We start from the raw sequence: 23,358 nt of genomic DNA, 5'->3' as shown, positions 1-23,358 counted from the left end.
GCACTGGACCACTCACACAGAAGATGCCATGTTACTATAGGAGGAGAAGGTGTACCCACAATACAGTGTATAAAACAATAGACAAAATTGCCATTGACACCAAGAACTTTGTAGGTGCACAAGTCACCCTGCATAGGCCATCAGTCTTTTGTGGTGCAGTTTTGAACTTTACCCTTAGCAACAATGATGCCAATCAGCACGATAATGGCTGGGTCATGGTTGTTCTAGTACAGGGTGTATACGCGGACAAGGGAAAAAAATTCCTGGATTTTTCCTGGATTTCTCGGTTAAAAATACACTTTCTCCCAGGTGAAAACATGCTTCTCCCATGTTAAGTGACAGTATATTTTCCCTTAACAATCCTTTGAATGGTTGTGGTTTTATACAAGGTTGTAGAATTTCCCGGCACTTTAGTAACTAAAACTCAGGGAAAAAGACACGTTTTGGAAATATCTCTGATGTGCAGTAACATGTATGCTGCGTATTTTCGTATTACGAAAGTATAAATTGGAATTCCACCAAACACCGCATGTTACTTTCCGAATCATTGAAATCGAGATTGCGATGCGCTTTTGTAAGCCAGTCATAGCTCATGTCACATAATCTCGCCAGCCGATAACAGCGGATATTCAGAGCATAGGACACATGATGTAGTCAGCCAACAGCAACATCACTGTTAAATAGCACGAACACACAAACACGGAAAATTAATATTTTAAATTAATATACGTAGTGTTGCTACAAGAAAAGCAAAGCTTTCACATATAATATTGGTCTCTAAGGTTAATAAGCTGCAAGAGAAGCTAAGCTTTTGCGTATAATGTTCATCTTTTACATGCATGTTACACTTTAAGGTATATCACACAAATGTACCAGTAAATGTTTAATAATGACATAAATGTCTGATCTTCAGGGTTCAAAATTGTTCTAAATGACTCATCATCAAAGAGTTGACTTTTAAATGAGAGCCAAACGCTCTGTGATTTAATAAATTCATGGTACATTCTTGCACATAGTTCAACTTACGTAAAAGGATATTTACTTTGAAATTAACGCCTTTCAAACCACTATTCACAATATTTTCCCATGATCTGTTAGAAATAGGTTCGTTTCAGCAGTTGCCAGAGAGCGCAGATAACAGGTGACCCTGTGCTTGTGCAGCTATCATGATGTAGGAAGCCCGTATATACGTACGTGTAAAATATTGAAAGATCATACATTATGTCATAAAAGAAACCAGATATCGGAGGATACTCCAAGAGCATCGGAATTGCGTGAACCACATTAAAATGTGCACATTTAAAGTGCATACTTAAAGTGCACATTCGTATGTCCAGATTCCCAATGAAGTAGACCTCGACCTGATATTAAGCTTTTCAGTGTGGTTTTCGGAATGTAAATTTTCTAGGAGCACCAGTACTGTATTATATCATGTTTGGTTCTTTATTATGGCATAATTCGATACATGCTAGAAAACAAAAACGTGTACTTGAAATGCAGTGAACAGTTGAAACTAGCCAGTACTTTGGAATTAAGCATTTTGTTTCAAATACACTGACCACCTCTGTGGAAAAAGGTTAATAAAAGTCAAATTTCTTTAGCAAACAGACAAAAATAACTTCATTGTTCCGCAAAGCGATTAATGCTTGACTGTCAGAAAAGTGGAAATAAAATAAAATCAGAAACTAGTGACATATTTTAGCCTTCTGTAATTATGTGAATGTATTTTAATTCACTTGTACTTGATAGCTCCCGGTCACATATCTGTTTTTTTTTTTTTTGTTTTTTTTTTCATTTGATGCGAGAGTAAACGAGGGGGAAACAGCAAAATCACTAAATGGAAACACAGGTCACGTGGAGACTACCCACTATAATTCAGACTGCTCTGCACATCAGCCCCGGATCTACGATATTTGCGAACCGGGTCAATACTAAAAAAATCAAATTTTCAAAAATATGTTCATCTTGTAGCGCACGTCTTTCTTAAAAGTCTGAAACATAAAACATGTGTGTTCGAGGAAATGTAAGACATATTATTCGGTCTTAAGTATGCCAAAGCGCTATGCCACGCCTCTTCATAAAACATTCTTCTACCGCACGCACTGTATTTCACTCTGTGGAATTGAAATGTGTATATTTTGTAATTGGTGCCATCAAACTATACTCAGGACAGTGGAAATTGAAATGTCCTGTGGTGCCTCTCCTGCTCCCAGTCGTCCGGTTTGACAGCCTGCCCCTCTTTTCTTTTCGTTTCTTTTTTTTTTTTTAAATCGCAAATTGATAGTGGATGGAATTATTTGTGAACAGGAGAACAAGAAGTCTTCAGAAAATATGAACTCTTTATTGCCTATTAACTAATAACTTGCTGTTTTTTGTGACAAAATTAAATATAGGATACATACACTAATTAAGGCAAGAGATAAGCAAGAAATTACACATTTATTCAACCCTTAGCTCCTAGCATTTTTTTCTCCCTAATCTTGCGGCAGCTTTACATGGCGTGCTTTCCTTTCTACGAAAGAATCTATTGCCTCATCAAAGTTTGTCAAAAGTTTTGTTACGTGAAAAATCGAAATGTCATTATCTAATACTGAAAAAGCTGTTAACACAAATAATACCCAAGACTGTTGTGGTTTCTCGATCTGATTACATCTATTTTTGTCACTGCCTGCTAGATAAAACAAAATAGGCCTTTCTAATATGGCAGAATTTTGTAACACACACCAAATAAACGAGACTGTTTTGGCATTAAGGCCATTTTTATAACACGACAGAATATAATTCACGAAGTACCAATATCAAATGCCTATTAGGCCTATTACAAGCAAAAAGCTTTATGTTAGGAAACAGTTTCACATTTCATTCATAAGCACCTGTTTCTCAAGCATGAGATCGAAAACTAGTATTACGGTATTTTTATATAAATTTGGAATCGTCTTATTCTTTCATAATTTGGGTTATGTCCCCGTTTCTTCTCCTTCCTTGTTCTAACAAACAATATTGTCACCACCAATTCTGCAGCTATTCCTGCCATTGTCAATATTTGTTCGCCGATTAATTTCACTAACCCTGTCAGAATCACAGGTTTAGTTATCCCGCGATTGTTTTCCGGTTAGGCATTATTAAGTGTTCGTACAACACATTTTCCACGTTACTTATAGAATAGAACTTATGCGTCTGCTAGCCAGGGACTGTACAACTGGTCCTTACTAGTGTAGTGATCTGACCAAAAATTTTCTGTCAAAATTTCATTTTCTTGAATACACCGAGAAGATAATACATAATCTTCCTCACCTGTTATTCCTGATAGTCGTTTATTTCCATTCTGGTAGTCTGAATCTATGTTAATTATAACAATGCTGATCATTTGCAAACCCAATCAACCACATAATCAGACAGCGATTGGCATTCATCCGTTCGGCTTTACTCCGCTCAGCTCGTATAGCCCCGTCCCCTTTCGTCTGCGGAAAGTTTATTTCTAGATGCGAAGAGGATTCTCCTGACAGAGACATCACAGAGTATATCAGTAGCTTATAATTTATTGTTGTTGACAAATTAAGAGAATTCTGCTGTACATATAAATAAACTTCTCAATATCAGAACCCTTTACAAATCCAAACTTCCACAGTAGGCAGATGGATAAGTAGTCATCTGTGTACTACCTTTCAATAATTTTCTGGAATGCTGGTAAAAGAGAAATTGGATGGAAGTTTATGGCACTTCTTTTATTCCCTTTGTTATATGGAGGCTTAACTTTAGCATATTTCAGCCAATCAGGAAATGTTCCACTAACAAATGACTCCTTAAACAAATAACTTAAAAAGTTGCTAAATGCAAAAATCACTCTCCATTTAATTTTTCCGGTACCTCAGCATAGCCATACATGTAGCCAGTTTTAAAGATTTACAGGGAATATTACTATACACAAAATACAACTTGGTTCTTTTGCAGGGGATGCTTGGGCTGTAAGCACAAGACTGACAGTTAGCTTACAGGCTGCCTTAGGGGCACGAGATTTATACAGGAAATTGGCCCTGGCTCTTTTTTGCGGGACCAGTTGCACACTATAATCAAAATGGCTTCCACAGTGTGTACTACAATGTTACAGGGTGTCACCTCACTTAGTAGCTAAAACAGGCAATGGATGGAAACATATCATGCTGACCTTAAGTTAGCCTGCTTCCACTGATTCCTTCTCTCCCATAAAAGTGACAAGTTATATCCAACATAACCTCCAATCCCTGCTCTTCACTGAGTCTCTCCCCTGAATCCATTTCCCTCCTCACCTCTATGACACCCTGCACACCGACCTTATACATGCTGCCCAAAATCCACAAATCCAACAATCCTGGGTGCCCCATTGTGGCTGGTTACTGCACTCCCACTGGCAGAATTTCAGCACTATTGACTAACTGCCAACCAATAGCTTGTAATCTAACCTCCTCGACTGACTCACCACCATCCTCAACCTTTACCTCCTGGATCCCTACTCATCACTGCTGATGCCACTTCCCCATACCGCAGCATCCCTCATGCCCATGGTCTTACCGCTATTTAATACAACTTTTCCCAACTTCCTTCACACTCCAAATCCACTACCTCATTCCCCATACATCTAACTACTTCTCCTTGAAAAGGAAGGTATACAAACTAATCTGTGGCACAGCCATGGGCACCCACATGGCTCCCTCCTATGACAATCTGTTCATGGGCCATGGCCATCTAAAAGAGATCTTCCTAGCCTCCCATGGCTTTGACCTACTCTCTGACAGCTCCATCCATGCCTCTGTTCATATCACCGCCCCCCCCTCCCTCCAACAACAGTGTCTGCATCTTGACAGTTGTCTATCCTTACACACCAAAAAATCCCTCCCTTACAGCCTGGTCACCTGGGGATGTTGTATCTACAGTGTCAAGAAATCCCTTGACCAGTATGCTGAGGTTCTCATTGAGACTTTCACTGACAGGCACTATCCCCCAGACCTTGTCTGCAAACAGACCTCCTGTTCCATTTCCCCATGCACCTCCAATCCTCCCTCCCCCCCCCCCCACCCCCCGATCCCCCACCCCCAAATAATCAGCCACACCAGTCCCCCTTTCATCACCTAGTTCCACCACAGACTGGAAAAATTGAATCACATTCTTTGCCAGGGCTTTTATTACTACCATCATGCCATAAAATGAGAGACTTCCTTCCCTCCTCTTCTAAAATGGTGTTCTGCCACCCACCCAACTTCCACAACATGCTAGTCCATCACTATACTAGTACCAGTCTCAACCCCCAAGCCACAGGGGTCATATCTCTGGAGAAGATAACGGTAAAAGACCTTCCCTATCCACCCGCCCAGCACTTCCTGTTCCAGTCCTGTCACAGGATTATCCTACCCCATCAGAGGCAGACCCACCTGTGAAAGCAGCCATATTATATACCAGCTCTGCTAAAGCCATTTTTCAGCTTTTTATATTGGTATGACTAGTCCACGAGGAGGAATGGCCACTGCCAAACTGTGACCCAGAAGATACTGGACTACCCTGTGGCACAACATACAGCCACACTTAACATACTTGACTTCCATGGCTGCTGCACAACCCTCGACATCTGGATCCTCCCCTCACTACCAGCTTTCCTGAACTGCACAGATGAGAGCTATCCTTATAATGCATTCTCTGCTCATGAAATCATCCTAGCCTCAACCTAATGTCCCCACATCCTCAATCCAACAATTCCCACCCCTATGTCATGTCACCTCCTCACAAATCACCTCCCCTCACCCTCATTGTGTGTTCCTCTCTGGTGCATCCACCGGTCTTTTCCTCTTCCCTATTCTCTCCTTTCCTCTGCCTATTTTTCATCCTCCTCTCCCTCCCCCACAGAATCCCAACACTGCATGAGTCAGTCTTTTCCTGCCACCTCCAATCCATGCACATTCAGTGAGGCAGCACTGATTCCTCTTTCACTATCCGTATCCTGTTACCCCTTCCCTATCCCCTTCCACTTCCCTGCCATGCTCCAGATTGCTGCTCCCATTCAACGCGTTTCTGTTGCAGTCTGGACAGAGTGGCGAGAGGTAGGAGTCATGCAAGAATGAGATGCACTTGCTTGTGTGGACATGTGTGTGTATCTATTTTCTGGAGAAGGCTTTGGCCGAAAGCTAATATGCAACGGACTTTTAATCGTACCTGTCTGCAACTCAATGTGTCATCTTTACAGATTATAGCAATCTATCCTTTTCATAATACTGAAGTGATATTGTGGGTATAGTAGAATAATATTGACTTACTGAAATTGTTTATAATGGTGATTACAAACAGATCATTTTATATATAGCCTTGTTGCATTGTAAGGCACCATCCTCCACAGACTGTATTCTCTTGGTGTTACTATTTCCACATGCCACACGGGAGAACTGTTGGTAATAGCATTTAGAAATAATAGGTATAAACATCACAGAGAATGAAGGCCTGGAGGCATGCTCAGGAAGCCAAGTATTTAAAGAGACTGTTCACAAAAAGCAGGAAATCTGGGTCCTTGTCCTGGTCTGGCACACAGCTGCAATTGTCGCTACATATCCAGAACATATCTGTGTTGAAATGCTTGCTGAAAGTGCTATGTATTCATGAAAGAAACACCATTAACAGATTAAATAATTTCTTTTCAAACATTATAAAAAGGAACCTTATTACCAGTTCTAGACAAAATGAATGGGCATTTTATACTTTGAGTGAGGTGCAATATCTAAGTACAGATGAAACATCTTTAACTGTTTGTGCACATGTATCTATTACTTTGTGAAAGGCCATCCCTGTCCAAGGAAGTAATGATATCCAATAAAAGTGTATTTGATGTTTTACCAACTTAGAGAGAGCATCACAAAGAACTTTTTATGTAATGATAGTTGTATTACTTGATCAATTAATCAATTCAAGTTTCTGGGGTGTAAGTATCATTCGTCCAAGAAATGGATTCCATCCATGATGACCTGGATCATAGAAAAGTATGTTTAATCTACATCTACATTTATACTCCGCAAGCCACCCAACGGTGTGTGGCAGAAGGCACTTTACGTGCCACGGTCATTACCTCCCTTTTCTGTTCCAGTCGCGTATGGTTCGCGGGACGAACGACTGTCTGAAAGCCTCCATATGCGCTCCAATCTCTCTAATTTTACATTTGTGATCTCCTCGGGAGGTATAAGTAAGGGGAAGCAATATATTCGATACCTCATCCAGAAACGCACCCTCTCAAAACCTGGCGAGCAAGCTACACCGCGATGCAGAATGCCTCTCTTGCAGAGTCTGCCACTTGAGTTTGCTAAACATCTCCATAATGCTATCACGGTTACCAAATAACCCTGTGACGAAACACGCCACGCTTCTTTGGATCTTCTCTATCTCCTCCGTCAATCTGATCTGGTACGGATCCCACACTGATGAGCAATACTCAAGTATAGGTCGAACGAGTGTTTTGTAAGCCACCTCCTTTGTTGATGGACTACATTTTCTAAGGACTCTCCCAATGAATCTCAACCTGGCACCCGCCTAACCAACAATCAATTTTATATGATCATTCCACTTCAAATTGTTCCGCACGCATACTCCCAGACATTTTACAGAAGTAACTGCTACCAGTGTTTGTTCCGCTATCATATAATCATACAATAAAGGATCCTTCTTTCTATGTGTTCGCAATACATTACATTTGTCTATGTTAAGGATCAGTTGCCACTGCCTGCACCAAGTGCCTATCCGCTGCAGATCTTCCTGCATTTTGCTACAATTTTCTAATGCTGCAACTTCTCTGTATACTACAGCATCATCCGCAAAAAGCCACATGGAACTTCAGACACTATCTACTAGGTCAATTATATATATTGTGAAAAGCAATGGTCCCATAACACTCCTCTGTGGCACGCCAGACGTTACTTTAACGTCTGTAGACGCCTCCCCATTGATAACAACATGCTGTGTTCTGTTTGTTAAAAACTCTTCAATCCAGCCACACAGCTGGTCTGATATTCCGTAGGCTCTTACTTTGTTTATCAGGCGACAGTGCGGAACTGTATCGAACGCCTTCCGGAAGTCAAGGAAAATAGCATCTACCTGGGAGCCTGTATCTAATATTTTCTGGGTCTCATGAGCAAATAAAGCGAGTTGGGTCTCACACGATCGCTGTTTCCGGAATCCATGTTGATTCCTACAGAGTAGATTCTGGGTTTCCAAAAACAACATGATACGCGAGCAAAAAACATGTTCTAAAATTCTACAACAGATCGACGTCAGAGATATAGGTCTATAGTTTTGCGCATCTGCTCGACGACCCTTCTTGAAGACTGGGACTAATCTTCTGTCCTTAAAGTAGCATTTGCTGACAATAATGTGAAAACTTTTAACAATATATGTGGAAACCATTGCAGGAACTGTGGGAAATACATTGACTAGCCAGAATGTTATGAGCATCTATCCAATGGCCGGTATGTCCATCTTTGGCATGGGTAACAGTAGCGATGGATCGTGGCATGGAAGCAATGAGACCTTGGTAGGTTACTGGAGAGAGTTGGTACCACATCTGCACACACAAGTCTTCCAATTCCCATACAATCTGGAGAGGGGAGCGATAAGCTCTGACGCCACATTCGATCACATCCCAGATGTGTTCGATCGGGTACAGATCTTGTGAGTTTCGGGGCCAGCCTTTCAACTGGAACTCATCAGTGTGTTCCTCAAACTACTCCCTCACACTCTTAGCCTTGTGATATGGTGTATTGTCTTGTTGAAAAATGCCACTGCCATTGGGAAACATGATCATCATGAAGGGGTATATGTGGTCTGCTATCACTGTACAATAATCCTTGGCTGTCATGGTATCTTGCACGAGCTCCACTGGACCCATGGATGCCCACATGAATGTTCCCCAGAGCATATTGGAGCTGCTGCCAGCTAGTCTCCATCCCACAGTACAGGTGTCAAGGAGCTGTTCCCCTGAAAGACAACAGATTTGTACCTTCTCATCAGCACGATGAAGAAGGTATCGGGATTCATCAGACTATGCAACTCTCTGCAACTGCACCATTGTCAAGTGCCAATGGTCATGTGCCCATTTCAGTCATAGTTGCCAATGTTATGGTGTTAATGTTGGCACTTGCTCGAGACATAGGGTGCGGAGGCCCATCGTTAGAAGTGTTTGGTGCACTGTGTGTTCACACACTCTTGTACTCGGCCCATCATTAAAGTCTGATGTTAGTTCTGTCACAGTTTGCCACCTGTCATGTTTTACCAGTCTGCCCAGTCTGCGATATCCGACATCTGCAATGAGGGGTGGCTGCCCAACCCCATGATGTCTGGACGGGGTTTCGCCTCGGTTTGCCACATATTGAAAACACTCACCACAGCACTCCTCAAACACCTGACAAGCAGTCGTGAAACTTCTGAAATACTTGTGCTGAGCCTCCGAGCCATCACAAACTGCTCTCGGTCAAACTCAGGTAGATCACATGCCTTCCCCACTCTACACACGGACAGCACGCTCACTGACACTACATGCACCACGTGTTTGTCTGACTAACAGTCATTCCTCGCCAGGTGATGGTGCTATTGCCTGGTCGGGTTTACATTGACAGAACATCAGTGGTCATAATGTTCTGGGTGATTAGTGTAAATATACAATACTAACACTTCTAAGAAAGGGTTCAAGAGCTTCTTTATGGCAGAATGAAATAAGTAATATAACAGAAGCATAAAAAGCTGAATCCAATCTGCAGAAATAAGGTCATTCACGTCAGCTCTAACAAAGGAAACTGCCCATAGCAACCCTTTCACATTTAGTGGTAAAAGGGCCCAGTGGACATCACAAACTGAACAGAGATCAAACATAAAAACAGGAAGAGTGTGTACTGAACTGTGAAATAAAAAGCAAAATAGAACCAGTGAATGGTCCAACAACAAGAAGAGCAATATAGAGCCACCTGAGAAAACAATGGTAATGTTGTCAAGTCATCACAGTGTTGGACTGTCAAGTGGGCAAGTCGTGTTCAAACCTATATTCAAATTTCTGTCTGTGTCATGGTATAATATCTGTTTGCAACAGCGAGGTGTAAGGAATGGATCTATAATAACAGATGGTTCCAAACTACTACTCTAATAGCAGCCAAAAGGACATAGCTTTTGAATGGTAACCGCAAACTTTTGATGACAAGCCGACAAGTCGACCAAATCCTGCACCAGAAAACACGTCTGGTGTGTCATCCATGGCATTAGTGACAGTACATGCATCATATGACAGGAATCGCTTGCTGACACATCTAATTTGTTCACCTGGTAAGTGAGTGAGATATGCCTCCTTGGTCAATTTTGGCATTCATATGAATGTCAATGTGATCACTCACAAGGAAATGATGAAAACATAATACACTCCTGGAAATTGAAATAAGAACACCGTGAATTCATTGTCCCAGGAAGGGGAAACTTTATTGACACATTCCTGGGGTCAGATACATCACATGATCACACTGACAGAACCACAGGCACATAGACACAGGCAACAGAGCATGCACAATGTCGGCACTAGTACAGTGTATATCCACCTTTCGCAGCAATGCAGGCTGCTATTCTCTCATGGAGACGATCGTAGAGATGCTGGATGTAGTCCTGTGGAACGGCTTGCCATGCCATTTCCACCTGGCGCCTCAGTTGGACCAGCGTTCGTGCTGGACGTGCAGACCGCGTGAGACGACGCTTCATCCAGTCCCAAACATGCTCAATGGGGGACAGATCCGGAGATCTTGCTGGCCAGGGTAGTTGACTTACACCTTCTAGAGCACGTTGGGTGGCACGGGATACATGCGGACGTGCATTGTCCTGTTGGAACAGCAAGTTCCCTTGCCGGTCTAGGAATGGTAGAACGATGGGTTCGATGACGGTTTGGATGTACCGTGCACTATTCAGTGTCCCCTCGACGATCACCAGTGGTGTACGGCCAGTGTAGGAGATCGCTCCCCACACCGTGATGCCGGGTGTTGGCCCTGTGTGCTTCGGTCGCATGCAGTCCTGATTGTGGCGCTCACCTGCACGGCGCCAAACACGCATACGGCCATCATTGGCACCAAGGCAGAAGCGACTCTCATCGCTGAAGACGACACGTCTCCATTCGTCCCTCCATTCACGCCTGTCGCAACACCACTGGAGGCGGGCTGCACGATGTTGGGGCGTGAGCGGAAGACGGCCTAACGGTGTGCGGGACCGTAGCCCAGCTTCATGGAGACGGTTGCGAATGGTCCTCGCCGATACCCCAGGAGCAACAGTGTCCCTAATTTGCTGGGAAGTGGCGGTGCGGTCCCCTACGGCACTGCGTTGGATCCTACGGTCTTAGCGTGCATCCGTGCGTCGCTGCGGTCCGGTCCCAGGTCGACGGGCACGTGCACCTTCCGCCGACCACTGGCGACAACATCGATGTACTGTGGAGACCTCACGCCCCACGTGTTGAGCAATTCGGCGGTACGTCCACCCGGCCTCCCGCATGCCCACTATACGCCCTCGCTCAAAGTCCGTCAACTGCACATACGGTTCACGTCCACGCTGTCGCGGCATGCTACCAGTGTTAAAGACTGCGATGGAGCTCCGTATGCCACGGCAAACTGGCTGACACTGACGGCGGCGGTGCACAAATGCTGCGCAGCTAGCGCCATTCGACGGCCAACACCGCTGTTCCTGGTGTGTCCGCTGTGCCGTGCGTGTGATCATTGCTTGTACAGCCCTCTCGCAGTGTCCGGAGCAAGTATGGTGGGTCTGACACACCGGTGTCAATGTGTTCTTATTTCCATTTCCAGGAGTGTAGTTTGTCACATAAGGTGCAACAAATGAATGCAGCAGTTTCACAATCACACAGTTTCTTTGTGCTCTATCAAAACATGTATCTTTAACGTTTTTGAAGTTGCGTCCCATTTTGGAAGTTCTGACTCTTTTAATTCCTTTGTTGTAACATGGTTCACACCTGTTTGTTTGCTGTTTTCATTTCTGTGAGACATCTATGTGGTATCTCACCTTCTCTCATAATACGGTTCATCCGCTTTGCAGTCAAACACCACAACCACTTAACCACGATGCCTCAGCCTTTCATCCGCGTTCAATACTGCACTTCGTAAGCTTGGAACATTCACTGTTCCTATTTTGCTTGTTTTTCATAGTTCAGTGCACCTTCTTTCTGTTTTCATGCTTGATCTGTGTTCAGAAAGTTTTCCTTGTAAGTATAACAAAAGAATTAAACAATGACTCATTACAGTTCAAGGAGAAGGAGATACGGTGACAGACCACATATCAGATGTTGTCTACAGATTTGGAATTAACATCACTGGACATTACAATGGACTGCAAGGTCTGCTGATGGAGAGAGAAAGATAAATAAGAAGAAGAAGCAGAGATTTTACAATACTATTTCTAGTCTTAGAATATTTTACGCACTTTGTGAAATGACAAAATTAAAATAATTTTGAAGGTTTTAAATTACTAAAATTGAGTAATGTCAAACAAATACGTGTAAATATGTATACGAGGTGTTTCAAAAAGGGTGGTCTGATATTGGATGGTAACAATTATGAAATGTGGGACATCCCAGAAAGGAAATTTGTGTTGTTTGAATGGGTGTGGCCTGAGCTTCAGAAAAATCACTGTTAGATGTCAGTCAATGCCTCTTCTCAGTTGCAGTCAGTCAGAGGTAAGATGGTGTCCACTCAATAGAAGGTGTTTTGTGTGCTGCAATTTGCAAAAAATGAGCCAGTGATTTCAATCCAGCATGCTCTTTGTCAACTTTTTGGCATTGATCTGCATTCATCCAAAAGCATTTGTTGTTGATATCACAATTTGAAGAGAAAGGGTGCTTGTGCAAAGGTAAGCAACCAGGTCAACCTCGCACAGAAAAACACAGTGACTGGAATGAGTTATCTTCAAATGCTACAGATTGGCTTTTTCCTCAGCTTCTGGGGGCCTCTGATGACTTCATTTTCCAAGAGGATGGATCTCCAAGAGACTGGCACAAAAACGTATGCCAATTTCTCAATGACACAGTGCCTCAATGCTGGATAAGGCACGTCGTATCCTGAAACACTGTCCTCCATTCCTGGTCTCCAAGATCGCCACACATGACCCCATATGATCTTTTCATGGGGATATCTGAAGAAAAGTGTGTTCATCTCCACTTTACTTCATCACACAGAAGAAGTCAAGTACAGAATAACAGCCACCATAACTTTTGTAAAAGCAGATAGATTGTGTAAACTTATGAGGAATTTAGCTATCATCTAGATGTTGTTCATGCTGCTGCTACCGAGCGAGGTGGCGCAGTGGTTAGCACAGTGGACTCGCATTCGGGAGGACGACGGTTCAATCCCGTCTCCGGCCATCCTGATTTAGGTTTTCCGTGATTTCCCTAAATTGTTTCAGCCAAATGCCGGGATGGTTCCTTTGAAAGGGCACGGCTGATATCCTTCCCAATCCTTCCCTAACCCGAGCTTGTGCTCCGTCTCTAATGACCTCGTTGTCGACGGGACGTTAAACACTAACCACCACCACCACCACCATGCTGCTGCTGGCGGACACACAGAGGATTTGTAATAGCACAACTAAAACTTTAAGATTTTGAGAGTATTTTGAAATTCATCCCCTGTTTGTAGTATGTTTTTTGTCAATAAATATGGAGTTTTGAATTCAGGTCATTCTTTTTTAAACACTCTGTATATAAACTAGCTGCTGATAGAAAAATGCTTTAAAATGTAACATATAATATCATAAAAACAAGTTAAAAATGTTGCATGTGAAACACTTCACACCACTGTTCATAATTGAGCTGAAACATATATGCAAAAGATATATTGAACATTACACATAAATGGAAATGCAAGCATACACACAGAGGACGATTCAACTGCCCCTATCATTGTAGTTTTATGCACCCTGCAATATTATTGCTGGCCTTCATAATGACATGTGAGATTTTCATACTGTCTCGCTTGCTACACACAAACTGCTAGCACTAGAGAAAAAATGAGCCACACCTTTTTGCAGTAAATTTAATGTAGTTTTTGTACTGGGATACATTTTCACTAGAGGCCACAGTTTTTTAATTATTCAAGGGAAACATACATAAGTGACCTCCATCGTCATACTTATCCCTCACCAGTCAGGACGTCTAGTATGTTGCTCATGGCACTCCCTTGTACCACGGTACAGAAATTTCCTGATTATGTGAACTATTCTCAATATTCGATCCTTTTTGTTTGCTATTGATTGGGCTATTATGCCACCAGCACAGTCGGCTACTTCGTTATGTGTCTGTGAGGGTAATGAATGAGAAACAACTTTTGTAAATGATATGTTAAAAACTAATTACATTGACAACTCAATCCTAACGTAACCTCTACAAGCAGAGTAGTTTCACAGTAGAAGACCTGAGGAATACAACATTGTAATTGTTTATTTTATGCTGCTAAAATTCACAAAATTTACACAAACACCAATTTTACAATCTGTATGGGCTTCATTAAGCTGGTAGCATAATAAGGCCAGACAATGAAGACCAAAATAAGGTCAAATATGACAAATAAATTGCACAGTCACAAATATTTGTACAGTGGTAGGAGAGAGTGCCAACACACTAGAAATCCTGACTGATGGGGTCCGAGTGTGGTTATGGGGTTGCATTTGAAGGTCGCTTTTGCATGTTTCTCTTGAACTACATTAAATTTACCACGAAAAGGGCCTGCTTATTTTTTTTCAACTAATAGTTTGCGATGAATGAGCAACAGAATATGAAAATCTCACATGTAGTTTATGAAGGCCAGCTGTAACATTGCAGGTTGCATAAAATGGCAGCAGCAGGGGCAGCTGAATCACTGTGTGTGTGTGTGTGTGTGTGTGTGTGTGTGTGTGTGTGTGTAAGATTACTATCACCTGACAATCAACATAACAACATTATGTAAGATCCAAAGATTTTTTGTCTGCAACAAAAGTGCTGCATTTTATTCCAGCCTGATATTTAGTTAATAACATGATCGGGACTGTCTTGGATGAAATATCCACAAATGAAGACGTGTAGGTAGTAGCTCAGTGTATAATTGAAGTACCGAGTTGTGATGGGAGATAATCAATACTGAAATTGTCACAAAGATTATGTCACATAAAAACAGGTAGTCCTGCATAGGAAGGGACACAATAGTAACTTCCATTTGGTCTCCTCCCCTTCCCGCCTTTTCCCTTCACCATAGCTCAATCCATGAATCTACATCTACATGCACACAATCTTCTCAGGAGACTCCCTTGTCCTCAATCCAATGCAAATGATTTTTCAAATATATTTTCCAAAACTCACATCTTGCACATTATTTTCTCACAAAGATGTCCAGTTCTGGTCTTTTGTATCCTTATGGGAAAAGGACATGTGTGTGTGTGTGTGTGTGTGTGTGTGTGTGTGTGAGAGAGAGAGAGAGAGAGAGAGAGAGAGAGAGAGAGAGAGAGATATCACCTTGGGTCACCACGCCGTGCAGCAAGGTGCAGTGCTGTTTGTTGAGTGTCTTCCCTCACAATGTTGGCATCAGCACCCATCTCAAGAAGGACTTCAACTGTTTTTAAACAGCCTCCTCGAACAGCCAACATCAGTGCTGTGTCTCCTAAGGACTCTCCGAATTGACTGAACACAAAATGAATATTTATGAAATATTTTGTAAAGTGTACACAATTATTAAAATGGTAAGCATCCATAAAAAAACTATCACACAAATGTCTACATTTGTACAGAATAAGTATGACTTTAAAGTTCAAAATCTACTTCTACATCTATACTCCACAAATCATCATGAAGTGCATGGCAGAGGGTATGTCCCATTGTACCAGTTATTAGGGTTTCTTCCCATTCCAACCACGTATGGAGCTTGGGAAGAATGATTGTTTGACTGTCTCTGTGTGTGCGGTAATTATTCTAATCTTATACTCACAATCCCTATGTGAGCTATATATAGCAGGTTGTAATATATTCCTAGAGTCATCACTTAAAGCCAGTTCTAGAAACTTTGCTAATAGACTTTCTCAGGATAGTTTACATCTATCTTCAACAGTCTTCCAGTTCATTTCCTTCAGTATCTCCATGCCACTCTCCCACGGATCAAACAAGCCCATGACTATTCGTGCTGCCCTTCTCTGTATACCTTCAATAACCCTTTTAGCCCTATTTGGTATGGGTCACACACACTTGAGCTATAGTCTACAATGGGTTGCACAAACAATTTGTAAGCAATCTGCTTTGTAGACTGATTGCACCTGCCCATTCTACCAATAAACTGAAGTCCATCATGTGCTTTATCCACAACTGAACCTATGTGATCATTCAATTTCATATCCCTACAAAGTGTTACACCCAGGTATTTGTATGAGTTGGCTGATTCAAACAGTGACCCACTAACATTATAGTTACAGGATACTATGTTTCTTCATTTTGTGAAGTGCATAATTTTACATTTCTGAACATTAAAAGAAAGCTGCCAATCTTGATGCCACTTTGAAATCTTATGAAGATCTTACTGAACACTTATGCAGCATCTTTCAGATAGTACTTCATTATATAACTGCATCATCTACAAAAAGTTTGAGATTACTATTGATATTATCTGCAAGGTCATTGATATGCAATATTAACAGCTAGGGTCCCAACACACTTCTCTGGGGCAGACCTGAAGTTACTTCTGGATATGATGATGACTCTCCATCCAAGATAACATGCTGCATCCTCCCTACCAAAAAGTCCTCAATCCAGTCACAAACTTCACTTGATACCCCATATGATGGTACTTTTGATAGTAAGTGTAGGTGTGGCACTGAATCAAATGCTTTTCAGAAATCAAGAAATACTGCATCTACCTGACTACCTTGATCCAAAGCATTCACTATGAAATGTGAGAAAAGTGGCAAACTGATGACTGATTTCAACACTATATTGCTTTGCCAAACATAATTACTGTGGAGATTGTTCATCATAGTCTTTTTTTCACCTAACAACTTGGGACGGAGGGAGATGGGGGCACTTAACTGTACTAAAGCTTGTCATGTGATAAACAATAAAACACTGCTTTTCTGTTCCCACATTTTACGTTTTCCTGCTTTTCATGTTGGTCCCGACAGTAGTCCTATTCTCTCAATATAATGCTTTCCCATCATTAATAATCTGGGCTACAACATTTTCTCCATTTTAAGCTGTCTTTGACATTAACACGGCCTTTAACATTGATTTTCATACAGATTTCTGCAAGAAGAGCATCATATTCCTGCTCAAAGCCAACAGACTATACACTAAGTTATTGACTGCGTAATATAGCACTAGTGTGGTAAACAAGATTTTCATTGTCAGTGTGTTGGGTCATGGCCGCCAGTATTATAGGTTGACAGTGTTTGGTAGGGTGGGAAAGTATGCTGGATCACTGCCTTAATAATAATCATGATCTAATGATAGTGTCTCTTGTATTAATCTTTTTCCTGTTCTCTGCATTGTATTACAACACTGTTAATTCAGTTTTACAATCCCTTATACAAATAAACACTGCTTTTGCAGATGGCCATTTCTGTAATGGATTTGCACAAATCATCTTTACTTCTATGTGGAATATGGTAATTAATACTAGACACGCAATCATAGATTGGTACAACCTGATGTCAAGATGTAAACATTCCTCCTCAAAATGTTCCGTACCATGATGACAATTTTCACCCTCTTTCTCATCCAGTATGTCCCTGAACTGAATGACCCCCTTGTCAGCAACAAGCTGTAGATTTCGTACCTATTGTTCTCTGTTTACAAAGACTGCCAACTTTAGTGTTTTAACCAAGTTTTCTTTACAATAATTTTCTAGTGATTATAAACAATAAGGTTCACATTAAAACACAAATATCTTTTTAATGTGGTTTCATGAAAGGCTTTCTTCTGTGTGTTATTTACACCTTTGGACATGATCTGAACAAAGAGGGAAACCTGCGTGTGTGTCAGCACTCAGGTACTGTCTTTGTGATAGATGCTTTGTATACTTTGGAGTGACAAGTACAGCTAACTGCCATTACAAAGAAACAAAATCAATTAATTATTTTAGATTTTTAAAATATGTGAAATTTAAATTGTTTTAACTTCATATTTTGAACAATATAAAGATATATGTAAAAAGAAAGATGATGAGACTTACCAAACAAAAGCGCTGGCAGGTCGATAGACACACAAACAAACACAAACATACACACAAAATTCTAGCTTTCGCAACCAACGGTTGCCTCGTCAGGAAAGAGGGAAGGAGAGGGAAAGACAAAAGGATATGGGTTTTAAGGGAGAGGGTAATGAGTCATTCCAATCCCGCCTTTACAAATGTCTGCTTGTGTCTGTGTATATGCGGATGGATATGTGTGTGTGTGTGCGAGTTTATACCTGTCCTTTTTTTCCTCCTAAGGTAAGTCTTTCTGCTCCCGGGATTGGAATGACTCCTTACCCTCTCCCTTAAAACCCATATCCTTTTGTCTTTCCCTCTCCTTCCCTCTTTCCTGACGAGGCAACCGTTGGTTGCAAAAGCTAGAATTTTGTGTGTATGTTTGTGTTTGTTTGTGTGTCTATCGACCTGCCAGCACTTTTGTTTGGTAAGTCTCATCATCTTTCTTTTTACATATATTTTTCCCACGTGGAATGTTTCCCTCTATTATATCTAGAACAATATAAAGAGAATGACAGTAAGACTAATTTATTCATTTTCACTTGTTGTGTTTCCTCCACTTCCCTGTATTTTACACTTTCCTGCATTTTACACATTTTTGGGTCAGTCTGCTGAAAAGTGTAAAAGGGGGTTTTACTACATATAGACAGTTTGTGTACACATAGCTAACTGCCACAACCTGAGTCTAACAGAGCAGGTCACTGCAGTGTACCGTGTGGGAACTGAAACTGACACTAACTCAGTTGCTAAAAATTCCATACAGAGGGAACATTATGACAGCAAGAAATGTGAACCCAAATTGGTACCAATGAATGCAAGGTGGATAGATATTACGCAACAACACACATTCCAACAAAGTTTCAAATCAAAGTTCAAGTTGTGAGGAAATAGTTGTATTCCACAGTGACAATGCACAGGGATCACTAATAATTATGGATTAACTGCCTGCTGTGCCGACTGTCCTCACATGCCGTGTTTGTTGCCACCCCTTGTCTTGCAGCCACTGAAGGTGGAACTGTGAACCATTCATATCATGTGACCACTACTCTATGAGTTCATCTTCATGATGCTGGGCTGGTGGGATATTAGATATCTGCCCCTATTATCTGACCTCTAAGAATGATAGCAACTGGGGTGGAACAGGGACCGACAGCTCAGGAGGCAGGGGAGGTGTGCACCCCTGCCAACGTATCTGTGACATTTGGTGGTGAGTGCAGGGCCTCAGGGACTTGTCTGTCCAGCAGAAATGGAACTACCATAACTGGGGATATCAGTTTGACAGCCACAGCCATCCCCCAGCCTACCCAAGTGTGGTGGTCTCAGCATGTTGGGATTACAGCAAGAGTGGAAATTATACTTATTCCTTGTCAGGGGCTGAGGTGAAGAGTTCTGACAGTTAGCGTATGGAATTTTGGCTGGCAGCATTGAGGAACTGTGCAAGTTGGGAAGAAAACATGGCTGTGATGACAATCTCTGGTTGTAAGTCGGCCTCTGACAAGGTTGTTATCAGAGGTGTAACATCATTAGCTGCCGTAGTCGGAGCTCACTGCAATGCCACAAGGGATGCTCTTGTCCAGTAACTACTTTAAACTTTTTTGGTCCCCCAGTTATACATGATGACCTCGAGTTCACTTGGGTGTGTGGCAATATTTGACAGCCTTAATGGTGGTATGGGCAGAGGTGTGAGGACTGGGTTTGCTGATGCAGACACAGGAGATTGAAAGGCAAAGGTCCCCAGCTCGAGTCCTGGTCAGACACAAAGTTTCAATGTGCCAGGAAGTCTTATATCAGTGCACACTCCGATGCAGACTGAAAAATTCATTCTGGAAACATCCCTGAGGCTGTGGCTGAGCCATGTCTCCTCACTATTCTTTCTTCCAGGAGTACTAGCCCTATAAGTTTCACAGGAGAACTTCTGTTAAGTTTAGAAGGTAGGAAATTAGGTACGAGTAGAAGTAAAGACATGATGACAGGACATGAGTCATTCTTGGATATCTCAGGTGTAGATCAGTTGCCCACAAAAGCAAAGGTCCTGGGTTTGAGTCCCAGCCCAGCAGACAGTTTTAATCTGTTATGAAGTCTCACGTCAGCACATACACTGCTGGACAATGAAAAAATTCATTCTGGATATTTTAATACTCTCAGGGAAACTTTTCAACTTTACTTTTTTAAATGTATATTTTTGATTTCATAACAGTTAACATACTTTTTGCAAAATTTGACAACTTTTTAACTGATTAACATTAATTGTGAATATAACTAGAAAGGTATTTAATCAGCTGAATAGTTACAAATAGCTAAATTGTGGATACAATAATAATTTCTGCTGGGGAGACATTCTATTTGATAAGAACAAATAATTCAAATGTTAATTACTAATTGACAGAAAAGTATAATGTAAAAGTAAAAAGAAAATTTTAGTGGCCAAATTAATGTGAAGTACAAGTACAATGTAATTTTAAAAATTGATAATAATAGTAATAAAATTTGTAACAATAATCACATACTTCTATCATTAGCGGCTCCCTTGCTCCTAATGAGCAGATCCGTATTTCATTATATCTGTTTCCATCTTTGCCTACTGAAGTACCAAGCAATTCCTTTCATATTGGTATAATTTCTTCCTCACTTTCATTAAGAGATAATGCATTGTGCTGAAGTCTTCTATACTAAGTAGAGAGATAAAAAAGCTAAAATGAGCAACTTGAGATGGATGTTCAGTTTGGTTACACCAAACAACACCAATTTAATAGTTGTTCATTCATTCACCTAAACACATCAAAGGCTCACAAAGAACTGACATGGCAGAAAAGCCCAAAGACTATGCTCAGCGTCCAAAGACAATGGTCGGAGTTTAGAGACAAATGTATATCGATGCTGGTGTCGACCTCATCAGCACCACAAACTTTTTTTTGTGCCAAACAAGCATCTCCACTTTCAACCAGAGACAATCATCTACATACTACTGAAAAAGTGATTGGGTTTGCAGGAGTGTTTCTAGTAAATCACCTTTTGCAACCTTTGTTAAAATTCTCCTACATGTAATGAAAATGGATTGAGCATTCATTGGTATTACAATAGTACACAGATCAGGAAATCTAGTTAGCATATCCTTTTAGACTTGTTTTTGGAGTGTGAGCAAAAAGCATGTAAATCAGCATCTGAAAGTTGGTCTCTAACTTTGTAAGCAACTTTTTGAATACTCAGAGAGCTACTGGTTCATGCTGACTCAAAATACAGGTGTGAGAGTATAAAGTGGCATTGCATTGAGGTATTATGTCTTTAACCTTTAGCATTTTGTTTCTCTACAGCTTAGTGTTAACCCTGTTGAATATGTCAAACCTATCAGTAAGGTAGATAATGCCAAGATGTTACAGATGCAACACATTACCAATTCTTAGGTCAATCGACTGAATAAATTGAACCATTGAATCAAAATTAATAGAAATATAATAAACATTTTTCCAATAGACAGCTAACTCTGCTCTTTGGGTATGCAAAAACATTACAATTCTTTGTCATTTTCCTGACAGAACTTTTATCTTACTAACAGCATTAATGAGATAGCACAAATATTCATAAAGTCTCTCACTTGAATTTTTAGCAAAAAGTTGTTGCCTATGGATGACACAGTGGATTTGCATTAATCATGTATAGGATTTTTATTGACCAACCTTCTCCATCTATATCTACATCTACATACACACTCCACAAGCCACTTCCTTTCCTGTTCCACTCACAGGCAGTGCAAGGGAAAAATGACTGACTATATCATGATATCTTGGGTGCAGCTCCACCCACTGCATGTGCATGAATAAGTTCATCATCTAAGCAAATGTTTCTCTTTCTGAAAAATAACTTCTACTTCTTGGTATTTAGAATACTTTTCATGCTGGTAGTCAAATTTCTAGCCAACAGTAGTTCTTTCATTACCTAGTCATTCTGTTTACAGAACCAAATGTATCTAAATCTACATACATAACAATGTATGGTGTATGGCCCTTGTACCACTATCAATTATTTCCTCTCATGTTCCACTCACAAATGGAGCAGCAATTCTTCATTATCTGTAACTGTTGACTAACAACATCCATCACAGATTCTGCGTTCAAGACAGTGAAAAGACTTTCATTCACATCAAAAGCTATCACATTGATTCCTCATGAATCTGCATCAGTACTCAAAGGGCACATGATGCAAGTCCCAGCATTGTACTGACAGACTGTTTAACTGTTGGTAATAACAACACTCCCTGTTGGTACGTGATATCACATTTCTTGATATTAATAAAATGAAGTGGAAGGGAAAAGGTGAGAAGAATCCGAGAGGAGGAGGAAAACTGTACTGGAGTGGGAATAACAGGTTTGGAAAAAATGGTGTGGCAGTAATGGTGAATAAGAATGTACAAAGCTGTATTGAAAGTGTGAGGTATATATCAGACTGGATCATAATCTTAAACCTGAGATTCCAAAAAGAAACACTAAAAGTTATCCAGATTTATGCACCTCAAGTGGGATGTAGTGAAGAAGAGAAGATGGATTTTGAAAATGAGTTAGAGAACCATATAGAGAGTGCTAATATAATGATGGAAGATTTTAATGCACAGGTACGCAAAGACAGAAAGGGATTTGAGCAAGTATTGGGATGTTTTGGATATGGAGGCAGAAATGAAGAAGGGGAAAGACTCCTGCATTTGTGCCAGAGGATTGGAATGAAAATAGCAAACAGCTGGTTTATGAAGACAGAAAGTCATGTTATCACCAGATACAGTTGGGATGGAAGAGCCACAAGTGTAATTGATTATATTCTAGTAGAGAGACAATGGGGAGAGAAAGTAACAAATGTGAAGATAATTCCAAGTGTGAGTGCAGATGGGGATAATAGATTACTGGTGGTATAATGGAAAATGAATCAGTGTGTGAAAAATAGAAAACAGAAGAAACTGATGAGATACGGGATTGGAAACTGAAGCAGAATGAAAGTGCTCAAAAGTATAGAGAATTAATCACACAAAAATTTCCAAAAGAAGTTTTCTGCAATGTAGAAAAAGAATGGAGTGTATTCAAAGACACTTTAGTTGAAGCAGCACAAAAAGTATGTGGTAGAACATCTGGAAAGGAAAAAGTAAGATGGACTA

At 40.9% G+C, this 23,358-nt stretch overlaps 1 protein-coding gene across 4 annotated transcripts in view; it reads right to left on the bottom strand.

The window, feature by feature from the left end:
• The window catches only part of LOC126106467 (ankyrin repeat and protein kinase domain-containing protein 1-like), a 206,086-nt gene that overhangs the window by 76,056 nt on the left and 106,672 nt on the right, over positions 1-23,358 (bottom strand). For all 4 annotated transcript variants that reach the window (XM_049912752.1, XM_049912751.1, XM_049912753.1 and 1 more), the window contains exon 6: positions 15,509-15,673. In XM_049912752.1, coding sequence (XP_049768709.1) covers positions 15,509-15,673 — 165 coding nt within the window. The remainder of the gene's footprint in view (positions 1-15,508; positions 15,674-23,358) is intronic.

The sequence above is a fragment of the Schistocerca cancellata genome, chromosome 10, assembly GCF_023864275.1.
Source record: "Schistocerca cancellata isolate TAMUIC-IGC-003103 chromosome 10, iqSchCanc2.1, whole genome shotgun sequence".
Taxonomy (NCBI): domain Eukaryota; kingdom Metazoa; phylum Arthropoda; class Insecta; order Orthoptera; family Acrididae; genus Schistocerca; species Schistocerca cancellata.
The sequence above is the reverse complement of the archived record's forward strand: the minus strand, read 5'-3'. Positions and strand labels throughout refer to the sequence as shown.